The 20,317-nt window shown below is 40.8% G+C and overlaps 1 protein-coding gene across 1 annotated transcript; it reads right to left on the bottom strand.

The window, feature by feature from the left end:
• Positions 1-763: 763 nt before the first annotated feature.
• On the bottom strand, positions 764-8,923 carry PTP4A1 (protein tyrosine phosphatase 4A1). The gene is made up of 6 exons (XM_052651503.1): positions 8,904-8,923; positions 5,610-6,152; positions 4,321-4,413; positions 3,904-4,034; positions 2,994-3,068; positions 764-2,277 (listed from the first exon to the last, which is right to left on the bottom strand). The coding sequence occupies exons 2-6, from the start codon at positions 5,712-5,714 to the stop codon at positions 2,160-2,162; spliced, it is 522 nt and encodes a 173-aa protein (XP_052507463.1). The 5' UTR covers positions 5,715-6,152; positions 8,904-8,923; the 3' UTR covers positions 764-2,159.
• Between the last annotated feature and the right edge of the window lie 11,394 nt (positions 8,924-20,317).

Raw genomic sequence — 20,317 nt, forward strand, 5'->3', positions numbered from 1 at the left:
GATAAAAAATTAAATATGCTGAACACTGCAGAGATGAGGTTTATAAAGTAAACTGAAAATCCAACACTCCAAACTAAATGTTTCAAACTCAAAATGTTTTTCACTAATCATGAAGGACTTCTCAATAAACACAAATGCTATTTTACATGTTCTGTGATAATACTAATTATCATGTAGTAATCAATTACACTTCCCAAGAGCAGGCTGCAAAACAAAACAACCCAGGTCAAGTTAACTAGGCTGTCACAAAATAAGATTTAAAGAAGCAATGGCCCCCAGGACCCCCTTTTGTTTTAGCTTTAAGTTTCAAGAATGGAGTATATTAAATGCTAAATTGGTATATGAAGAGATGGAATCAAATTCTTTAAAACAAAAGGTGAAGCATTGTTGCTCACTCAAATTTTGAGGCTTTTACTCAGTTTTATTTAAAAAAAAAATCAGACATGTGTGTCTTTCAGATTAACACTGAAATACACAAAAGCTTTTCAGATGGCTGAAAGTTAACTTCACATGCCAAAAGCTTAGATTTGGATTAACTTCAAAACTTAAAAAGGTATGCAATTATTGATAAGCAAATGAGAACACATGCCTGGAAGGTAAGCTGCACAAAACCACCTGGTTGGTGGAACTGCGCTTCAATTCATGGCGTTCCTCTACTAGTTTCTCCTCAGTACAGAATCGGGTCATTGGTCCAAAGTTATCTAAACCTTAAAAAGTTTTATAATGGAAAGCACTTTCATTAAAGTTCCCTAACTGTGTCTGCAAGGAACTTATCATGTCAACTTCATTTAATCCTTCATTTGTTAAACAAAATCCACACTTCAAATGGCACTAAGAGCAATTATTTCATGTGGTGTCCTACAAAGTAAGTTAACCAGAAGCAAAACAACTTCAGTGACGATAAATGCATATCATCATTTATTTAATGTTTAAGCTCTTGCACTAGATTTTTACAAGCTGGTGAACACTGACAAATTATTTCTCCCACAGAACTATAACCACTTGTTCCCAGACAGTATAAATATATGGTTGAGCTAACGTTAATACACATCACCATTTTATCAATTACATAATAAAACAAATTGTCAAGTATCCAAATATTAAGTTACACAGCTCAAAAGGTATATAAAATATTAAATGTCTGCTCAATTCATTAGCAGAAACCCACTTTTTTTTTTTGCAAGAGAGGCTGGGAATCACACTTCAAACAAAACTAAGTCGGTAAACAACTTCAGGTAAGTATGAAAAAAAATTACAAGAATTTCAGAAATTTTGATTTAAGAATTGTTTTAGTTACAGTAACAAAGTATTTCTACCTTTTAAAAAAATATTTACTAAATTAAAGCACATATTCTACATGTTCTGCACAAGACAAAGGCAACATTTTACTAAAAATACTTAATAGCCCCCTCCCTTTCTTTTTTCAGGCCCTCCCTGTAAGTTGCACCCCAAAGTGCAAACATTAAAATGAACTGTAAGGCTTTTGTCTGGAGACATTAAAGACATGTGCTTCTGTACAATGTAGATTTTCAAAATGGAGGCCTTCTACAACATAAAATGCGATTTATAGAAAGATATTAAATAATCACTGTAAGACTTGGTTAATAAAAAGGGAGCAAATCTGATGTATACTGGTATGAATGTGGGAGATGTAAACATATTGTGAGCAAACAAACCTCATAGGCCCTATTTTCTATGTTTGAAATGATGCAAGGAATAAACCACATAAGGTCCAGAGTGTTCATAGTTCCTGGGATTTGTTCTATATGATACTAAAAATATACAAGTATTGTGCTGGGTATTTTGGCACCTAGTCTTTCTAAATTTCTTATATATTGGTAAGATTCTGGCATGGAAACAGATTTAATGACATGACTCAATACTGCATGATTTCAGGAAAGGTCAACTGGTATAAATTATAAGCACATATTAAATGCTGAACAGCAAGAATTCTTTACTAGTATCCAAATAGGCTGATCATAACCTGAACAGACACTACAATTCTGCCAGGCCTACGGCCTGGTGAAACTGCTCTTCAACACTCCTATGGAAGCTTCATCAGACATATTCACCAAGTCAACCAGGCTATCTGCTATGTACGACAAATTCCATTCCATCTCAGGTTCCACTTCCAGTCAATGGCATCATGCACCCTGGTTTTACTGAATGCAACAGTTGTTTCTATGCCCATTGGAGTCTTTGAAGCGCAGCCGCATTTTAGGACGATACTTCTCCAAATACAAAAGTTGCTTGCTGTTAAAAGCTCCTCGCCGCTTTCTAGAAGGAAGAAAACAAAGGAAGTAATTAAAGCAAAGTCCTTCTAGCATATTAACATTTACTGTTCCATAGAAGGCAATTATCACCTTTCTTGTAGCAATTTATCTTCTGATTATTAAACTGTAACTTAATGGAGAAATATGGACTGGCAACATGTATAAAGGGGAAGAGAGCTGTAAAAAGTTAATTTTCTAAATCTTTGGGGTGGTGGTAATTAAAATATGAATCCATTCATATAAAGTCCAAGAAAAGGCAAAACTAGTTTACTGTAATATGTGGCCAAAAGAGTGCCTCTGGTGGCTGGGAAGGTGACTACAAAGAGCATGAGGGCATTTTCTGGAATTACCTAAATATTCTATATACTGCATTGAGTAGCTCTTTTATTTAGCTGTTATGGTCAATTCATCTATCTTTGAGATCTATGCATTTTACTCTATATAAATTACACCTCAATAAAAAGGCAAATAAACAACTTCATCAAGAATTTAAAGTAAATCAATAATTCACAGAATTATTACTGGATTAGAATTTTTATAATATGAACATCTACATGAATGGGAAAGATATTTCCTGGTGTCAATACTATCTCAAGAATGAACAAAATGGTCAGATAGGCTCTTAGAAACAAATTGCTTTCACAGTATTAATATATTTAAATTCACCAACATTAATGAGGAAATAAAAAGTACAAATGAAAGAACTTATTAAATACATACTGTCTTATGAACTGTACTGCATCTTCGTATTTCATTCCACCTTCAATTAATGCTAGGGCAACAAGCACTGGAGCTCTGGGAAGAATTTTTGATATATTATTTTTCAAAGTCAAATTCTGGAAAATTCAATACTCCAAACATTCCCCAATCCAAAACCACTATTATTTATGCCACACTTCCTGTGTTAGTATTTATAGAAAACGTTGGACATTAATAAAATATCACTTTGGCATCAAATCCAGGTTTTCATCTAGAACTAAAAAGAAAACTAGTAACTACATAAACTAACACAAGTAAGTCTAGAAATTAAGACTTATATTACTGGACAGCAGTATCTTGATAAATGTTGACAATACTTCCTTAAGTTCCTAGCAGTGAAAAACACTTTCCACTTAAGCATCTTTCAGAAAAATTTTCTTTGTTTCATGATCAATTAGACTGAGACACAGCTGCATGCCCACCTCTGCAGGGCCATGCTGTTTCACTTCACTCTTCTCCACTTGGACTTTTTTGGGGGCAGCAGGGGCCGAGGGCATCGGTAATTATATGGACACATGTATTTTGGCACTACTGGGTAATGAGTTCCTACTGAATCAGGATGCAAAAATATACCATATTCAATGCAAAACCATCTTAGTGATTTTCCCAGTAAGCTTGGACACTACTATAGGTACAACTTAGGACACATCATTAAGCAATTGTGCCCATGGAAGCAAGTTTAAATTTTAGCAATAGCACTCGTCAGCTCCAAATATACTGGAATACATTACTGTTACACTCACCTACTTTCATTAAGCCAACAAAGCAACCTGATTCACAAACTGGTGACTGTCTTTATAGGAGTCAAAAGTGAAGCTTTCACTAAGAATTAAGATCCACACCATTAAATGGGTTTAAGAAACTCTCTTACCTGCCAAGGCCTGCAACACAGTGAACAGCAATACAACAACCAGGGTCCTCACGAAACTTAATTTTCACAAGACTTAACCAATCATCAACAATCTGGTTAGATGGTGGTGCGCCATCATCAAAAGGCCAATCCTAAGTCAAAAGAATATACATCTTAGATTTTTAATATAAATACCACACTGATAGTTCTAAAATTCTAACACCCAAATGTTTTCAAATTTTATCTTTAGTAAGTGCTTCTTTATGAAACCCCACAGTCAATGAAATGCAAATAAATGCTGAATCTTTACGAAGATCTTTTATTACTTCAACTCTCTGGTCAGCTTTCACCTTTATTTGGAAACTAAGACTGTAATTTTATAACAACTTAAACTTGCAGCACAGTACTATAAACACAGAGGAACCATTAAACACTCACAAGAACATGGATGCCTTCTTTCTCCACAAGAGTAGTGTCATAAGTTGCTTCACATACTCTTACAATTGTGGTAACTCCATACTTCTTAAGTTCCTGGATAAAAACATGGAAACAGCGAAGGATTTATACAAACGTTATTCTTTTGTTTTGTTCTTATTTTTAATGGGCTCTAGAGGATGGGATGGAAAAATAATCACATTATTCTTGCTCACAGTTTGCCATTTTGATCATCTCTCTAACAGGTATTGTTGGTTAACAGAAGATCATCTATGTTGAAAAGAGAAGCAGTCTTTTGCTTTCAATGACTATACTAAAATAGCACTGAACAGAAATGTTAAAAAACCACATATTTTTAATAAATTTTAAGTTTAAAAAAAAGTCCATGACCCTTCATATCCTGAAGTTGTTTACAGTCATGGCAACGCTGGCTGGCTGAGGCACCGACAAGAGGATCAGAAGCCACTCAGGAGCCAAAGGAATCACTCATGACAAAGTCATCTGACTTGACATATATTAATTCTTTAAACTTCTTCTCATTTGCAGCATACAGTATATAGAGTCTTAAAAATATCCTTAAAGAATCTAAAATCTCAAAAATGCAGTGTTAAACTTCCAACCATTTAAGATTATAGGCTTTAAAATGCAATGTATTATTACTAATTATAACACTTGGCATTTAAAAAATATATTGACGATAAAATTTAAAAGCACTTCTATGATCTGGGAGGCCTATTTTTTATTTGATTATCTATAAATATTTATAAAATAAAAGGCATACAAATCAATTATTCAACATTACAATCCTTTCTGACAGTCAAAAGAGGTTAAGCAGTGGGACAGTTTTGACTATCTAGCAACCACCAGAAACAGAATTATATCAGTGGCTGGAAACTGTATCCTAAGCGTCAAAAGAGGGCCAAGACATAAACTAACTTTGGTTTATAGTTGTCAGCCATTATGCTTAGAAAATGTAAAAAACCCACAAAGTGAGCCTCCTTCCAACTTTACAAGCAACAGCCACAGGTAACAGTCCACATATAAATTTAAATGAAGAAAACTGTGAGGCATGAAGAATTAGATATTATTAACTTATAAACCTAATCTATTTCAAGTACATGGCCTTCTCAAAAATGTATAAAAAAATTCACCTAACCTAGAGAAGACAGTGATATATCTGGGAGTTGGAGCTACTGTCATCAACCACCTCACAATTTTCAAAATACTGCTATATAAAAGCTCTACCATTACACTACAATCAGTTTAAGCTATTAAAAAGCATCAAAACTTACCTCTATAAATTTGCTTAATGTTGCATTAGTTGGGTTGTGTGTAATAAGAAATCTCATGTTCCTGTATGTAACTTCCACAGGAGCTGGGCGGTTCATTCGAGCCATGTTAATTTACTTAAAAAACACTCAATAGGGATATGAAAGAATTTAAAAAATTGAATACAGAAATGATGCAAAGAAACACAGTCAACTTTAATATACTCCACTTGAAATTCTCAGTGCTTTTAAGTATGAAGTTGGGAGTAATGAATGAATGAACCTCTTAACAAGAAGCAGCAATTCTTCAATCCAGTAATACTGAGGCAATAGAAAGGAAGTGCACTGAGGTTTACCCCATCCAGATCAGAATTATTGTATAAAAATGCTCTGTGGATTTCAATTCAACACCTGTGTCCAGGTTAACCAGTCTTATGGGGGCTTCTTGGTTGAGCAGTAATGAATTTCTGCAGTTCACTTGTCTGCATAGAGGTCGTGCTGTGCCTGGCAGTAATCTCCACTGCCCTTCAGAAACTCCATAAATGTGTGACCGAGAACACCACAGAACTGCTGTTTAAAAGAGAGAAAAATGTTGCTTTCAATTCAAAAGGAACATGTTATGTTTTTACAGTATTTAAGTACATAGCTATCTTTTCAAATTCTGGCCCAAGCTAACTTTTTAACTTTCACTTGAACCACAAAAATACAAGGGTGACTACAGGTTAAGTCAATAAGCAAAGATTACTTTAAATTGAAATTACTGATCTAATACAAGTACTGCTTAAAGAATATCACTGTCACTTTTGGTGAATATCCCGTATATACATTCTTCTATTAATTACTCCTTTTAATACTTAGCTATTTGCTTTACACTGTTATAAACTATTATGCACAACTTTCTACATTGATTTTTTTCCAACTGCCAAAATATTTTTATGTATCACAAAAATTCACTATATTGGTCAATACATTTAGAAAAGAAACTGGTTTTCAAAATGCTACCATATATACTGTCCCATTCATTCCTTCACAACCTATTAACTTACTATTTCCCTTTAACAGTTATCCCTCATCTGAGTCTGGAAGTTGATCAACTAGTTACGTGAAATACAAGCACACTACATACACATACATAGAACTTCCATTTATAATTATAAAAAAGATGTTCATAATTGTAATACTCTTTTGTATTTTAAAATAAAAATTTCACTAATCCCGTCTTAAACTGAAATCTAATCCAAAGAAAACGACAGAGGGAAGTGGTAGTGTTGTTTAGTCACTAAATTGTGTCTGACTCTGCAGCCCCACTGACTAGTCCATCAGGCTCCTCTCTCTCCATGTGATTTTACAGGCAAGAATACCAGTGTGTGTTGCCACTTCCTGGGGTGGTAATCTAGGGAACTGGTGGTGGGGTGGTGTGAATTACCTTACACTTTGCCCACCAAGTCTCAAAAAGCAAGTTAACTGTTACCAATTATACTTTTCCCAAGTTCCGCTTAAAGACCTAAATGAGTTTTATGCTAACATCAAACATAATATGAATGTTCACAGGATATTTTCAGAATATATACAGGAAAAGCACTGATGTTGACATTAGTCTTATTCCAAGTAGTTTATAAGGAACTTGTGTGGTGGGAAGTAAACAGGACTGAAAAAATATTAACAGCAGGTTAACAAGAGCACTAAGAGCCAGCCACTGCCTCAAACACTTTACAGGTATTCTAGTGGATAAATTATCTAATAAAATCCTTATACTACTTCCTTAGAATGAACAGTTTATTCTGGCACCTTTCCAATGACAGTGAATTAAAATATAATCTGCAAAGCTGTTAAGGTCAAGGGCTCTTATCTCAGTATTCTGATTTCCAAGTGATACCCTCTTTCAATTGAAAGCTATTTTAGAGAGACAGTATTGCACACCACTGATTTCCTTATTTAACAGCTAAAATTCCTGATACTGCCTAGTCTGGCCACATCTTTTCCAAGTAAGCTGTTTAAGGAGAAATCACAGAAAGAAATAATTTATTTAACAAAACGGTGGTTATTTCAGGTTTTTTTTTTTTTCCTTCTGAGTGGAGCCACGCTGTGATTGTGGGGGGTGGGTGGGTGGGGAACAGACAAATTACGGATTTCCACAAAAGCATAAATATCTAACGTCTTTCTGTTTTGCCCAAGACGTTCCCCTATTTCCAATTTCTTCGCCCCAGCAAAAACTATCTATGAAAGGAAGTTTGGAAATCCCAAGTAATTTCCCCATCCCACTTATCAACTGCATATAATCACAGACGATCGGGGCGGCGGCAATATCTGTGCAGAAATTTGTCATATTGTAGAGTCAAAGCAATATATCTCTGTAACTGTTTGACAAATGGTTAACTGGAGTTTTTTCCACAACTTATACTTTATATAATGCACCTGGAACAATGCATGTATAAAATGCTGCTTACTCCTGAGAATGATCTAGCATTCCTGTCTTCAATTTTTTCACTGCCATCACACAAAAATTCATATAAAAAGAGTAACAGAATGGGAATTTCCTGGAGGTTCAGTGGTTAGGACTACGTGCTCTCACTGTGCTGAGTTTAGTCGCTCTGTAGTGTCCGACTCTTCGCGACACCACGGACCGTTTGTCCGCCAGGTTCCTCTGTCCATGGGGATTCTCCAAGCAAAAACACCGAAGTGGGTTGCCATGCCCTCCTCCTCCAGGGCATCTTCCCAAACCAGGTCTCCCGCATTGCAGGCGGATTCTTTACAGTCCGAGTCACCAGGGAAGCCCGAAAATACCGGAATGAGTAACCTATCCTTCAAGGGATCTTCCCGACCCACGAATCGAACCGAGGACCCGCGTTGCAGGCGGATTCTTTACTAGCTGAGCTATCAGGCAAGCTCTGCGCTCTCACTGTCAAGGGTTCAACCCCTGATTGGTAAACTAAGATCCCACAGGGCTTTCCTTGCGGCCAAAAAAAAAAAAAAAAAAAAGCTCATCATCTAGATCTCATGAAATCAACGGTTCCAGACTACTGTGCAAACAACTTAGTATTCGTGGAATACTAGAGTTCCACGGGCGGGAGCTCAACCTCATTGTGGTCTGGTTGGCCACGGTACCACAAGCCGGCCAGAGGCAACAAGACGAGTTTCAAGAACAGCCTGAAGGGCCCAGATTACAGAGCGCCATGAGTCGCTCGAGGCCTGAGCGGAGCGTGCCAGCAGCTCCCACGGGTCTAAGGCTGGCCGCTCCTCGCCTGCCGGCCCGCCCCGCCGCGGGGCGGCGACAAGCCCAGACTTGCTCCCGCCGGCCGGGAGGGGCGGGCGGCTCACCTGGCGGGGCCGCGCAGCCTGGGTCACGGGTCCGCGCCGCGCCTTCAGTCCGGCGCCGGCGCCGAGGCCATTTTGTCCGAGCGCCGGTCGCGGCCGCGGAGCGCAGGATGGCCGCACAGGCCGAGTCCCGCCGGCCCGCGCCGGAGTCCCGGGCCCGGTCCGCGAGCGCTTCGTTGCCCGCCCGCCCGCCGGGTCCGGGGGCGCGCCCGCAGCACTGACGCGCAGCCCGCGCCCCACCCGGGCCACGTCCCCGCTGCCGAGCCCCGCGGCAAACAAAGGGGCCTGGGGCGCTGGCCGGCCCGCCGGACGTCAGGGCCGATGACGGTCACAAAGCGGCTTCTGTGCCGCCGGGCGCCCCGCCCGCCGCCGGGCCTCGGGCCGGGACGCGGGCGGGCGCCGAGCTGCTAACAAAGGCGGCGGCGCGGGGCGTGCGTACTCACAGGAATATGTCTACTCATTGAAGATTGTGGCCTAACCATACAGCCGGTCCCGAGGCGGCGGCGGCGGGGCAGGGGCGGCGGCGGGCGTCGTGCGGCGGCGGCGGCGGCGACGGCTTCGCGGGCGGCGGGGGCACCGGAGTCGGTCCTGCAGTGAACGGCCCGGGGAAGAGCACGCAGCCTCGCCGCCCGCAGCCCAGGCAGCCAATGCGCGCGTCGCAGCGCCCTTGCGTCATAGGCTCTCCCATTTATACCTGGAGTGACGTGAGGGCCCCGGCGACCAATCGCAGCCAGGCTCCTGGCCGAACGCCGGCGACAGGGGGGCGGAAGCCCGGCCCCGCGGACGTCACGGCGCGGCGGCGGCTACCGGCGTGAACCGGTTGATGAATGGCGGCGGGTCGCCGTCGGAGCGCTGGCCAGCGGGGGGGGGGCGGGGAGGTCCGGGAAGGGCGCGGGAGGGAGGCCGGGAGCGGGAGGCGACGCTCAACTGCCTGATTAAAACCCCAGAGGGCTGAGGACATCCTCGTCACCGGAGCAGGCCTGAAGCTGGCCTCGGCTCAGCACGCAGTGCCGGCTGGGCCGGCACCGAGCCGCAGTCCCAGCCCGGGCTCCTTTAGCTGAGAGTCAGATAGATCACAGTCCGCTCTACCCGCGGTTTTCCCGGGCACCGCGCCCCGCGATCCCCATCGCCAGACAATGGTTCTGCGGGCTCCGCAGCCCTGACTGCGGGCGAGCCGAAGCGGGCGCTCTCGAGCAGGACGGGCGTGATTCAGCGAGCAGCCCACAGGAGACGGCAGAGTGCCTTGGATGCGCATAAACTCTCCTGCTCCCCACAGGCGGCGTTGGTCGCGCCTTCACACGCCGCATGCGGACGACTGCAGTTGGCTCGAGCGTGGCATTTGGAAATCGCACGCGTCCTTTGTACCTCTGCACCTCTGATGTGTTGTCACGGATCATGAAAGGTTAGGCAGCACTCTAAAAATTAATCTTCGGTTTGGTCAAGGATTGATATAATTGCGTCAAAGCTAAAGCTTTCCTTTTTGTTCGTTTTCAGAACTCTTTCACTCTTCATAATTGAGGCCCATCACCATTGTTCTTACACAAGGGCAGCTCTGTCATTTGTAATCTGAAAACTTTCTCCTCTGCTTTCTAGAAGGAATAAACCCGAATTTTACTTGCTTTGAAGAACTCGGTTTTCTACTAACATTGAGGCCTTTTGTTTGCTGTTTTCATTGAGCATAGATTGGAGAGGCTTTAGGGATCAAATCTTTTTTAGTGTACAGACGCATTTTAGGATTTATTTAGAGTTTCTACTTAGAAATTGTGCTTGCATAGTTATTCAACTTTTTAATAAACATATACTCTATAAATAAAGTAAGTGCTTTCAGTAAAGAGGTTTGGGTCGACCGCAAGGTTTTAGAGGAATCAAAATAAAATTGTCTTCATTTTAAAGAAATTGCTTGCCTTGGAAACTTTTGACTCCATCTAAGTAAGGAAAAATCAAAGAGCTTGAGAAATAATGCCCTTTCATTACATAAAAATTTAAAACTTTTATATGGCAAAAGGCTTTTGACAAACGTAAATTATTTAATGACCCACTGAAAGTATTGGTGATGTATCATGGGCAGAATTAACACCATAGTGAATAAAATACTTAAGCGACATTTACAAGAGTGTGGTTAAAAAACATGTTCAGTCGGCGACTCTCCATCCAAAAGTTTGTCCGCACAGTGATGCTACTTGGAAGAGTGAGAGCTTTTAAACAACTGAATTTGGTGGGATGAGACGTAAATTTAGCCAAGCAGAGCCAAATCGGTATTAACCAGTTTTCTTGTAGAACTTGTGATACAAGTTCAGCCTTGTGAGCCAGATCCTGTAATTAATTATCACAAGCAGTGCTGACACAAAATATCCAGTTAGCTGTTGCTCATCAAGCTCTGAAAGCTAGACTCAGACTCACAAGTGGACTAATCAGCTTTTCGGGGGATCGGTGAGGGTGTGGTCTTTGCCGCTCCTGTGCGGTACCACCTTGTCCTACTTTGAAAACACGCCTGCCATACCACCTAGCAATCCCACTGCTCTGCATACACACTGAGGAAACCAGAATTGAAAGAGACACGTGTACCCCAGTGTTCATCGTAGCACTTCCAGGGCATGGAAGCAACCTAGATGTCCATCAGCAGACGAATGGATAAGAAATCTGTGGTACCTATATACAGTGGAATATTACTCAGCCATAAAAAAGAATACATTTGAATCAGTTCTAATGAGGTGGATGAAACTGGAGCCTATTATACAGAGTGAAGTAAGCCAGAAAGAAAGACACCATTACAGTATACTAATGCATATATATGGAATTTAGAAAGATGGTAGTGATAACCCTGTATGCAAGACAGCAAAAGAGACACAGATGTATAGAACAGTCTTTTGGACTCTGTGGGAGAGGGCGAGGGTGGGATGATTTGGGAGAATGGCATTGAAACATGTATAATATCATATGTGAAACGAATCGCCAGTCCAGGTTCGATGCATGATACAGAATGCTTGGGGCTGGTGCACTGGGATGACCCAGAGGGATGGAATGGGGAGGGAGGTGGGAAGAGGCTTCAGGATGGGGAACATGTGTATACCTGTGGTGGATTCATGTTGATGTATGGCAAAACCAATACAATATTGTAAAGTAATTAGCCTGCAATTAAAATGAATATATTTTTAAAAAAAGAAAAGACATGGATGAAAAACTAGGTGAAGTTTTTGCCCTTAAGAAAAAAAAAAAAAACTTGAAACAAGATGTATTAATAAACGTGGTCTTGCTCACCAGCTCACTAAAGTTTCTCAGGGTAGTCGTGGGCCTGCCACTTTGGCAGCTGCCATGGTTACATGTGTCCTGTGGTGTTATGGTTCCCTGCTAAGCATGTGTGCTATACTGAGCCCAGTAGTTTTAAGCTGCTGATTAAAACTACTTAGAGACCAGTGGTCCATCCTGTCATTGGTTAGGAGGCTCCTGTGGTCAGAGTAGTACTCACCTACCTCTATAGATTCGCACTTGGAGCATCAGCACCTGAACTTGTTAAAGCAGTATTCAGACGAAGCTAACAGGCTTGCAAATAGTGGTCCAGCCATCCAGAGGTAAGGTAATAACCTCTGAAAAGGCAGTGCTCCAGAAAGAAGTCCTAAAGATGGAAGACTTCTCCAGCTGAACAGAATACCCATGTGGCAGTTATTAATACTTTTCTCAGCAAAACAGGTGTCCTTGAATTCATCATGGTAGGCAGGACTTCATCAGCATATTTAAAATGCAAACACCTACATTTGGGAGGTAAAGGAGACTATAAGAGCACTGAAGAAAATCCTTATGGAAGATGAAACACTGCAAAAGACTACAAATGAACAAAAACTGAAGAAGAGCAGAGAGTTCTTTACAGGATGGCAGATCTCCTGGTAAAGGAATTACTGATTCCACCTATACCAGACATATAAAAATTGGAGGATTTCAACTCTTTTTTATATTTCTTGGATTTATTAGGGCCATGAATGGTAGATTGAGGCTGTAATGAAGTCTGATAAAAAAAGAAGTTAAAGCAAGAGTATTGCCATTGCAATGATAGATCAAATGTGATGACAACCACCTAGAAAAATTACTATATTGAAAGGTATGATGATGTACCAAATGTATTTAATAGAGGCAAGTATCCCTGTGGATGTCTGGATACCAGTGAAGAGGGCAATCTTAAGCGTATCCTCAAACTTAAAAAGTGTCCTGAAAGTTCAGGGATATAACCATGGCTCCTATTAACACTGTAACAGTTTATTTTCCTTTTTCCATTATGGAACAGCCTATTTTATATCAAAAGTAAATCTTGTGTGATTTGTTTTAAAAAAAGTTAAAAATTGATAGTATACTTAAATTTCTGTGAACATATAATTTTCAGTGGGTGAATGTTGTTTAAAGCATGCTCTGTGTTAAAAAATGACAGTCTTCTTCCCCTAAGTTATTGACTTAAAGTTTTATTGGCATTTTAATAGCTATATATTTTGTGTATTTATTATTTTTAATTGAGGTATGATTGACATATAACATTATATTAGCTTCAAGTATATGAAATGAGTCAATATTTGTATTTCACAAAATAAGTCTCATATGTAAAGTATGATTTTTCTTGGGATGAGGATTTCAAGTCTTTTAAATATGCTAGATAAATAATAACCAAACAACAGTGATGCATCATCATTTCTATGCAATTTTTAGTCACAGAAATTTCCAGCAAGCAATTAAGCTTGTTTACAAGCCTTTCAAGTTCAAAGTCTGTATAGGCTAGTTCCTATACTTGGGCTATTATGTTTTGACCCAGTCAGACATGGAAACTGTCAGGTGATTGCTAAAATGTAAATATGTTTAGATAAAATAATCCTGCTGGATCAGAAATGAACGTTTTATTAAGTCATCAAGCCCAGTCATTAGAGGTATTTTTTCTCTGTAAAATTGACTTAAGGCAGTTTTCAAAAAACCTTTTAAAACTGTTTTAAGAAATAGTTCTCTTTAGTAAATCTCGATTATGTCTGTATTCTGTCCTTTTACTTATGTCTAACTTTAATCAACTTGAATACAGACCCTCAAGTTACTTAGATAAGTCTTCAATCAGATGAAACTGTTTTCACATTCAAAACCCTGCCTCTTAATATAATAAGTATTTACTTCTGTGGAGGTTCAGCATGCATATTCTGATGTGACAGATTAATAAAAAGAATATTTCTATTTGCCTCCTGGAAGGAAGTGTTTCCTTGGGATACTGAATAAAGGACTTACTGTCAACCTATAGCTCTTCATAGCATTTTCATACCATGTCATTATTAAGACTGATTCACATACTGGTATCTGGACTAATCTAAGAAAATTCTTCTTATGTTTAGATCATTTGGGAATTTTTGGAAATCAGGAGGGCCACAGTCTCCATGTAATTGTTTAGGACATGTTGAATTATGCCACAGTCTGAAGTGAGGCAAAAATAGCTTCAGTTCAGTTGCTCAGTTGTGTCTGACTCTTTGCGACCCCATGAATTGCAGCACGCCAGGCCTCCCTGTCCATCACCAACTCCTGGAGTTCACTCAAACTCATGTCCATCGAGTCGGTGATGCCATCCAGCCATCTCATCCTTGGTCGTCCCCTTCTCCTCTTGCCCCCAATCCTTCCCAGCATCAAAGTCTTTTCCAATGAGTCAGCTCTTTGGAAACTCATGAGGTGGCCAAAGTACTGGAGTTTCAGCTTTAGCATCATTCCTTAGGAAAGGAGAATTTAATTTGGCCAAAGAAAAGGAATGGAGTATAAATAAAATTTAAAGGTTTCTTATGCATGATATGGCAAAACTGTCGCTTGACAGGCTTAATTTACAGAGTTGGCATTTAGAGAGCAGATAATCCAGGCAGACACTGACTCAAGCAGCATTACTAGGGTCAACCTTATGTAAGAATGGAAGTTTCTTCTACTTAAGATAGTTATCGTGTAATGTATTTCTGGAGTCCTCTGACACATTAATACAGTAGCTGTCCAATTTGTCTGGATATGATTAGGTTATTTTCCCTCCAGAAATCCTTTCGGGTATCCCATTCCCTGTCTTCCTAAATTTTCTATGCAGGCTTTTCCTACTTTTTTTCTCAGTCCCTTTAATGATGGTGTTCACTGGGTTTTTGTCCCTGGCTACACGGGGTTTTCACTGCATGCACCCTGGCGTTTTCACTTACCCTCATAGCTTTGGCCTACACTTCTCCTCTTCTCTTGTTAAAATGCCTAGCCCATGCAAGGCACTCTGCTATCTTATGATGGATAATATAAACATTATTTCTACCTCCAATGGAATTTATATACAAATGAGGAAAGAGAAAAAAAGTTACTAAGTGAATAATATATAGTAATAGGTGCTATGAAGGAGTTTAACAATAGCTGGGGCAGTTACTTCAGACAGAGAAGTCAAGGGGCACTGTCTCCCAGGAGACCCAGACCTAAACGGTAAGAATTAATCATTTGGTGGAGGAGGAGGAGGAAAGAGATTCTTGGTGGAGGAAATGACAGTAGAAATACCCAAGGTGGGAAAAGTTTGGTTGTCCTCAAGAAGCTGATAGGCTTGAGGGGCTGCAGCAAATTCAAAGAGAAGAAAGGCGGGAGGCAGTTTTGCGATGTTGCAGGGGCTGCGTCACGCAGCAGCCTTGTCGTCCATGGTAGTAAGCACGCGCCTGTTCAGTCTCTTCAGTCGTGTCCCACTCTTTTCCACCACATGGACTGCAGCCCTCCAGGCTCCTCTGTCCATGGGTTTTCCTGGCCCGCATACTGGAGTGGGTTGCCATTTCCTTGGGGTTCCGGGTAGCTCAATCGGTAAACAATCTGCCTGCAGCATAGGAGACCTGAGTTTGATCCCTGGGTCGGGAAGATCCCCTGGAGAAGGAAATGGCTACCCACTCCAGTATCCTTGCTGGAAAATCCCATGGACAGAGGAGCCTGATGGGCAGCAGTCCATGGTGTCCTGAAGAGTCGGGTACGACTGAGCAACTGACACTTTCACTTTCTCCAATATAAGACCATTGTATTTTATTTTATCCTGTGGTGCTGAACTTTGTAGGCACACTGACATGTTTCATAATTCACATGTCCATTCTCACTGTCAAATGTTTGTAAAGAGTAAATCAAAAGCATAAAATAAAGATCCTCAAATTATGCTTGGAGAAAGGCACTATTTCTGAATATTTCAGGGATATAGATGTGTGGAAATGCCTAAAAGTTGTATATTTAAGTATTCATAGAACGAAGCCCTGATAACTATATTAGCAAGAAAAGCTAAAATGTCTTGTGCTCATTGTTTTCCAATCTGGGCTAAACACATTTGCCTTTTTTCTTGAACTTAGAAAAAAAGCAGGCTCTGTGATAGGAATTGGTTAAAAAATTAACATACAGTAGGTGATATCACTTGAGATATCTACACTTGTCATATTTTTCACTATGTCCGTTAGTGAGGAATTAACCAGTTGAATTTAATGAAGAAAATACTTGGTAGTATTAAATGAAAAATGGATACAAGTTACCATTGTACAACTACAAAACTACAACATTGTAAAAATACAAGTTAAAAATAGAAATAAACCAAATATGAGCAGTTTTATAACCGCTATTGTTGGGGGTGGGGAATATGAAATGAACACGGTGGATTTAAGCGTTATCCAATATTCTTAATATTTTCTGAATCTCAGTGACTACTTTCAGAAAATGAATGTCTGAAATGTTATTTATGTGGAAGAAATCTGAAACATGTCGTTGTATGATGACTACTGAAGGGGGAACAAAAGTCAAAATATTTTAAAAAGATCTTAAAAAATAATGCCTCTGTCTCACATGCCAACAAGATGCATTGATATTGTGAGCATTTGTGATACGTGTATTAATAAATAGTCATTACAGAAAAAGAAAGAAGGGACATTTGTGTGGCAATTTGAAACAGGGAGCTAGAATTTGTCCCAGAAGAGGTTGTTCTGTTAGGTCTGTAGCCTTGTTATAATCTCTGCAGCAGAGATGGAGGCACCAGGTTACCCTAATCTGACTCCAGTTGTCAAAATATAACAACCGTCTTTTTCTGAATCCACATTCCCAGGAAATTAATCCCACTATAATTTACTTTTAAGGTGAACTTATTTGCCATCACTTGTAGGAATATAAATGTCCAACCAGTGAGAAAATCCCTGAGAATTTAAATAAAAATAAACCTTCCATTTCCTTTCCTTTTTTTTTTTTTTTTTTTTTGCTTAAAAAATTCTTTAGAAAATTGCACCAGAAACTCTGCCACAATGAGGGCATTATTTTTTAAGATCTTTTAAAAATATTTTGACTTTTGTTCCCCCTTCAGTAGTCATACAATGAAACGTTTCAGATTTCTTCCACATAAATAACATTTCAGACATTCATTTTCAGAAAGTAGTCCCTGAGATTCAGAAAATATTAAGAATATTGGGCAACACTTAAATCCGCTAAGTGTTCATTTGATATGCCCCACCCTCAGCAGTTATAAAACTGCTGACTTTTGGTTTCTTTCTATTTTTAACTTGTATTTTTACAGTGTTGTAGTTTTGTAGTTGTACAAACCATATCTGTGGTTATAAACCAAAAGACTCCTTGTAAATATATGACTGACATTTGGAAACATCTAAAATTTGAGTCAAAGGTAATTTTTGTATCATGTAAGAGAAGTCAAACTGGAATGTGACTGTAAGCAGAAATTAAATCAGTTTTATTATATCTGTCTGGAGGAAGATTATGAGAACTGAAGCAAGAGGATAACCAGGTACATAGAACAGTAGAGCCTAAAGATTTGAGGGTTGCCAGTATCTATCCAACACTGTCTAGGGAAGAGGTGCTAAATCTGTATACAGTGAACATGTTGGCTATTTTGTATTCTGGTCTATATGTTATCTTCTATGAGTTTGGTGAAAGGGAATCACAAAATATGTAATAAGTTACTGAAGTTCCATCCTCCCTTCTCATTTTCATGAATATTTCAAGAGAAATTGTTCTCTAGACCAATCCTACTAAAAGTTTGGTCTGTGATCTAGAACCAACCAACCTACACACTCTTCGTTGCTGGTCTGAGAAAAGATAAGTATAAAAATATTTAAAACTTTTATAGCAATTTCATAGGGTAACTATGTCTATGAATTTAATTTTATAACTTAAGCTTGTATTTTTAAGTATTTGAAATTTTCATTTTTAATTAATTCACTTTTATTAAGAAATACTGCTGAAAACTTTGGAAATTGAGTAGTTATTTAATGAAAAGAATTGCTATGGGTACCTTCCTTTAGTCTTTGATGCATGAGGCTGCTCCATGATCTCTTGCAACAGACCACAGACCAGTACCAGTTCTGCACAGCAGGGCCAGTAACCCCAAGGCCACAGACCAGTACCAGTTCTACCCCGCAGGGCCAGTAACCCCAAGGCCACAGACCAGTACCAGTTTTGCACAGCAGGGCCAGTAACCCCAAGGCCACAGACCAGTACCAGTTCTACCCAGCAGGGCCAGTAACCCCAAGGCCACAGACCAGGAGCAGTTCTACCCCACAGGGCCAGTAACCCCAAGGCCACAGACCAGTACCAGTTCTACACAGCAGGGAAAGTAACCCCAAGGCCACAGACCAGTACCAGTTTTGCACAGCAGGGCCAGTAACCCCAAGGCCACAGACCAGTACCAGTTCTACCCCGCAGGGCCAGTAACCCCAAGGCCACAGACCAGTACCAGCTCTGCACAGCAGGGCCAGTAACCCCAAGGCCACAGACCAGTACCAGTTCTACCCAGCAGGGCCAGTAACCCCAAGGCCACAGACCAGTACCAGTTCTACCCCGCAGGGCCAGTAACCCCAAGGCCACAGACCAGTACCAGTTTTGCACAGCAGGGCCAGTAACCCCAAGGCCACAGACCAGTACCAGTTCTACCCCGCAGGGCCAGTAACCCCAAGGCCACAGACCAGTACCAGTTTTGCACAGCAGGGCCAGTAACCCCAAGGCCACAGACCAGTACCAGTTCTACCCCGCAGGGCCAGTAACCCCAAGGCCACAGACCAGTACCAGTTCTACCCCGCAGGGCCAGTAACCCCAAGGCCACAGACCAGTACCAGTTCTACACAGCAGGGAAAGTAACCCCAAGGCCACAGACCAGTACCAGTTCTACACAGCAGGGCCAGTAACCCCAAGGCCACAGACCAGTACCAGTTCTACCCTGCAGGGCCAGTAACCCCAAGGCCACAGACCAGTACCAGTTTTGCACAGCAGGGCCAGTAACCCCAAGGCCACAGACCAGTACCAGTTCTACCCCGCAGGGCCAGTAACCCCAAGGCCACAGACCAGTACCAGTTCTACCCCGCAGGGCCAGTAACCCCAAGGCCACAGACCAGTACCAGTTTTGCACAGCAGGGCCAGTAACCCCAAGGCCACAGACCAGTACCAGTTCTACCCCGCAGGGCCAGTAACCCCAAGGCCACAGACCAGTACCAGTTTTGCACAGCAGGGCCAGTAACCCCAAGGCCACAGACCAGTACCAGTTCTACCCCGCAGGGCCAGTAACCCCAAGGCCACAGACCAGTACCAGTTTTGCACAGCAGGGCCAGTAACCCCAAGGCCACAGACCAGTACCAGTTCTACCCCGCAGGCTTATTGAGTGCAGTAGTTTTACAGAGTCATTTTTTAGAATTTGAAATAGCTCAACTGGAATTTTATCACCTCCACCAGCTTTGTTGGTAGTGATGCTTCCTAAGATCCACTTGACTCCCCATTCCAGGATGTCTGGCTCACGGTGAGAGATCACACCATCATAATTATCTGGGTCATGAAGATCTTTTTTGTTTAGTTTTTCTGTGTATTCTTGCCACCTCTTTTTAGTATCTTCTGCCCTGTTAGGTCCATACCATTTCTGTCCTTTATCGTGCCCATCTTTGCATGAAATGTTCCCTTGCTAGCTCTACTTTTCTTGAAAGATCTCTAGTCTTTCCCATTCTATTGTTTTCCTCTATTTCTTTGCATTGATCACTGAGGAAGGCTTTCTTATCCCTTCTTGCAGTTCTTTGGAACTCTGCATTCAAATCGGTATATCTTTCCTTTTCTCCTTTGCCTTTAACGTCTCTTTTCTCAGCTATTTTTAAGGCCTCCTCAGACAACCATTTTTCCTTTTTGCATTTCTTTTCTTGGGGATGGTTTTGATCATATCCTACTGTATGATGTCACAAACCACTGTCCATAGTTCGTAAGACGTTCTGTCTATCAGATCTAATCCCTCAAATCTGTTTGTCACTTGCACTGTATAATTGTAAGGGATTTGATTTAGGTCATACCTGAATGGTGTAGTGGTTTTTCCTACTTTCTTCAATTTAAGTCTGAATTTGGCAATAAGGAGTTCATGATCTCAGCCACAGTCAGCTCCCAGTCTTGTTTTTGCTGACTGTATAGAGCTT

This window comes from Budorcas taxicolor, chromosome 14 (assembly GCF_023091745.1).
Source record: "Budorcas taxicolor isolate Tak-1 chromosome 14, Takin1.1, whole genome shotgun sequence".
NCBI classification, from domain to species: domain Eukaryota; kingdom Metazoa; phylum Chordata; class Mammalia; order Artiodactyla; family Bovidae; genus Budorcas; species Budorcas taxicolor.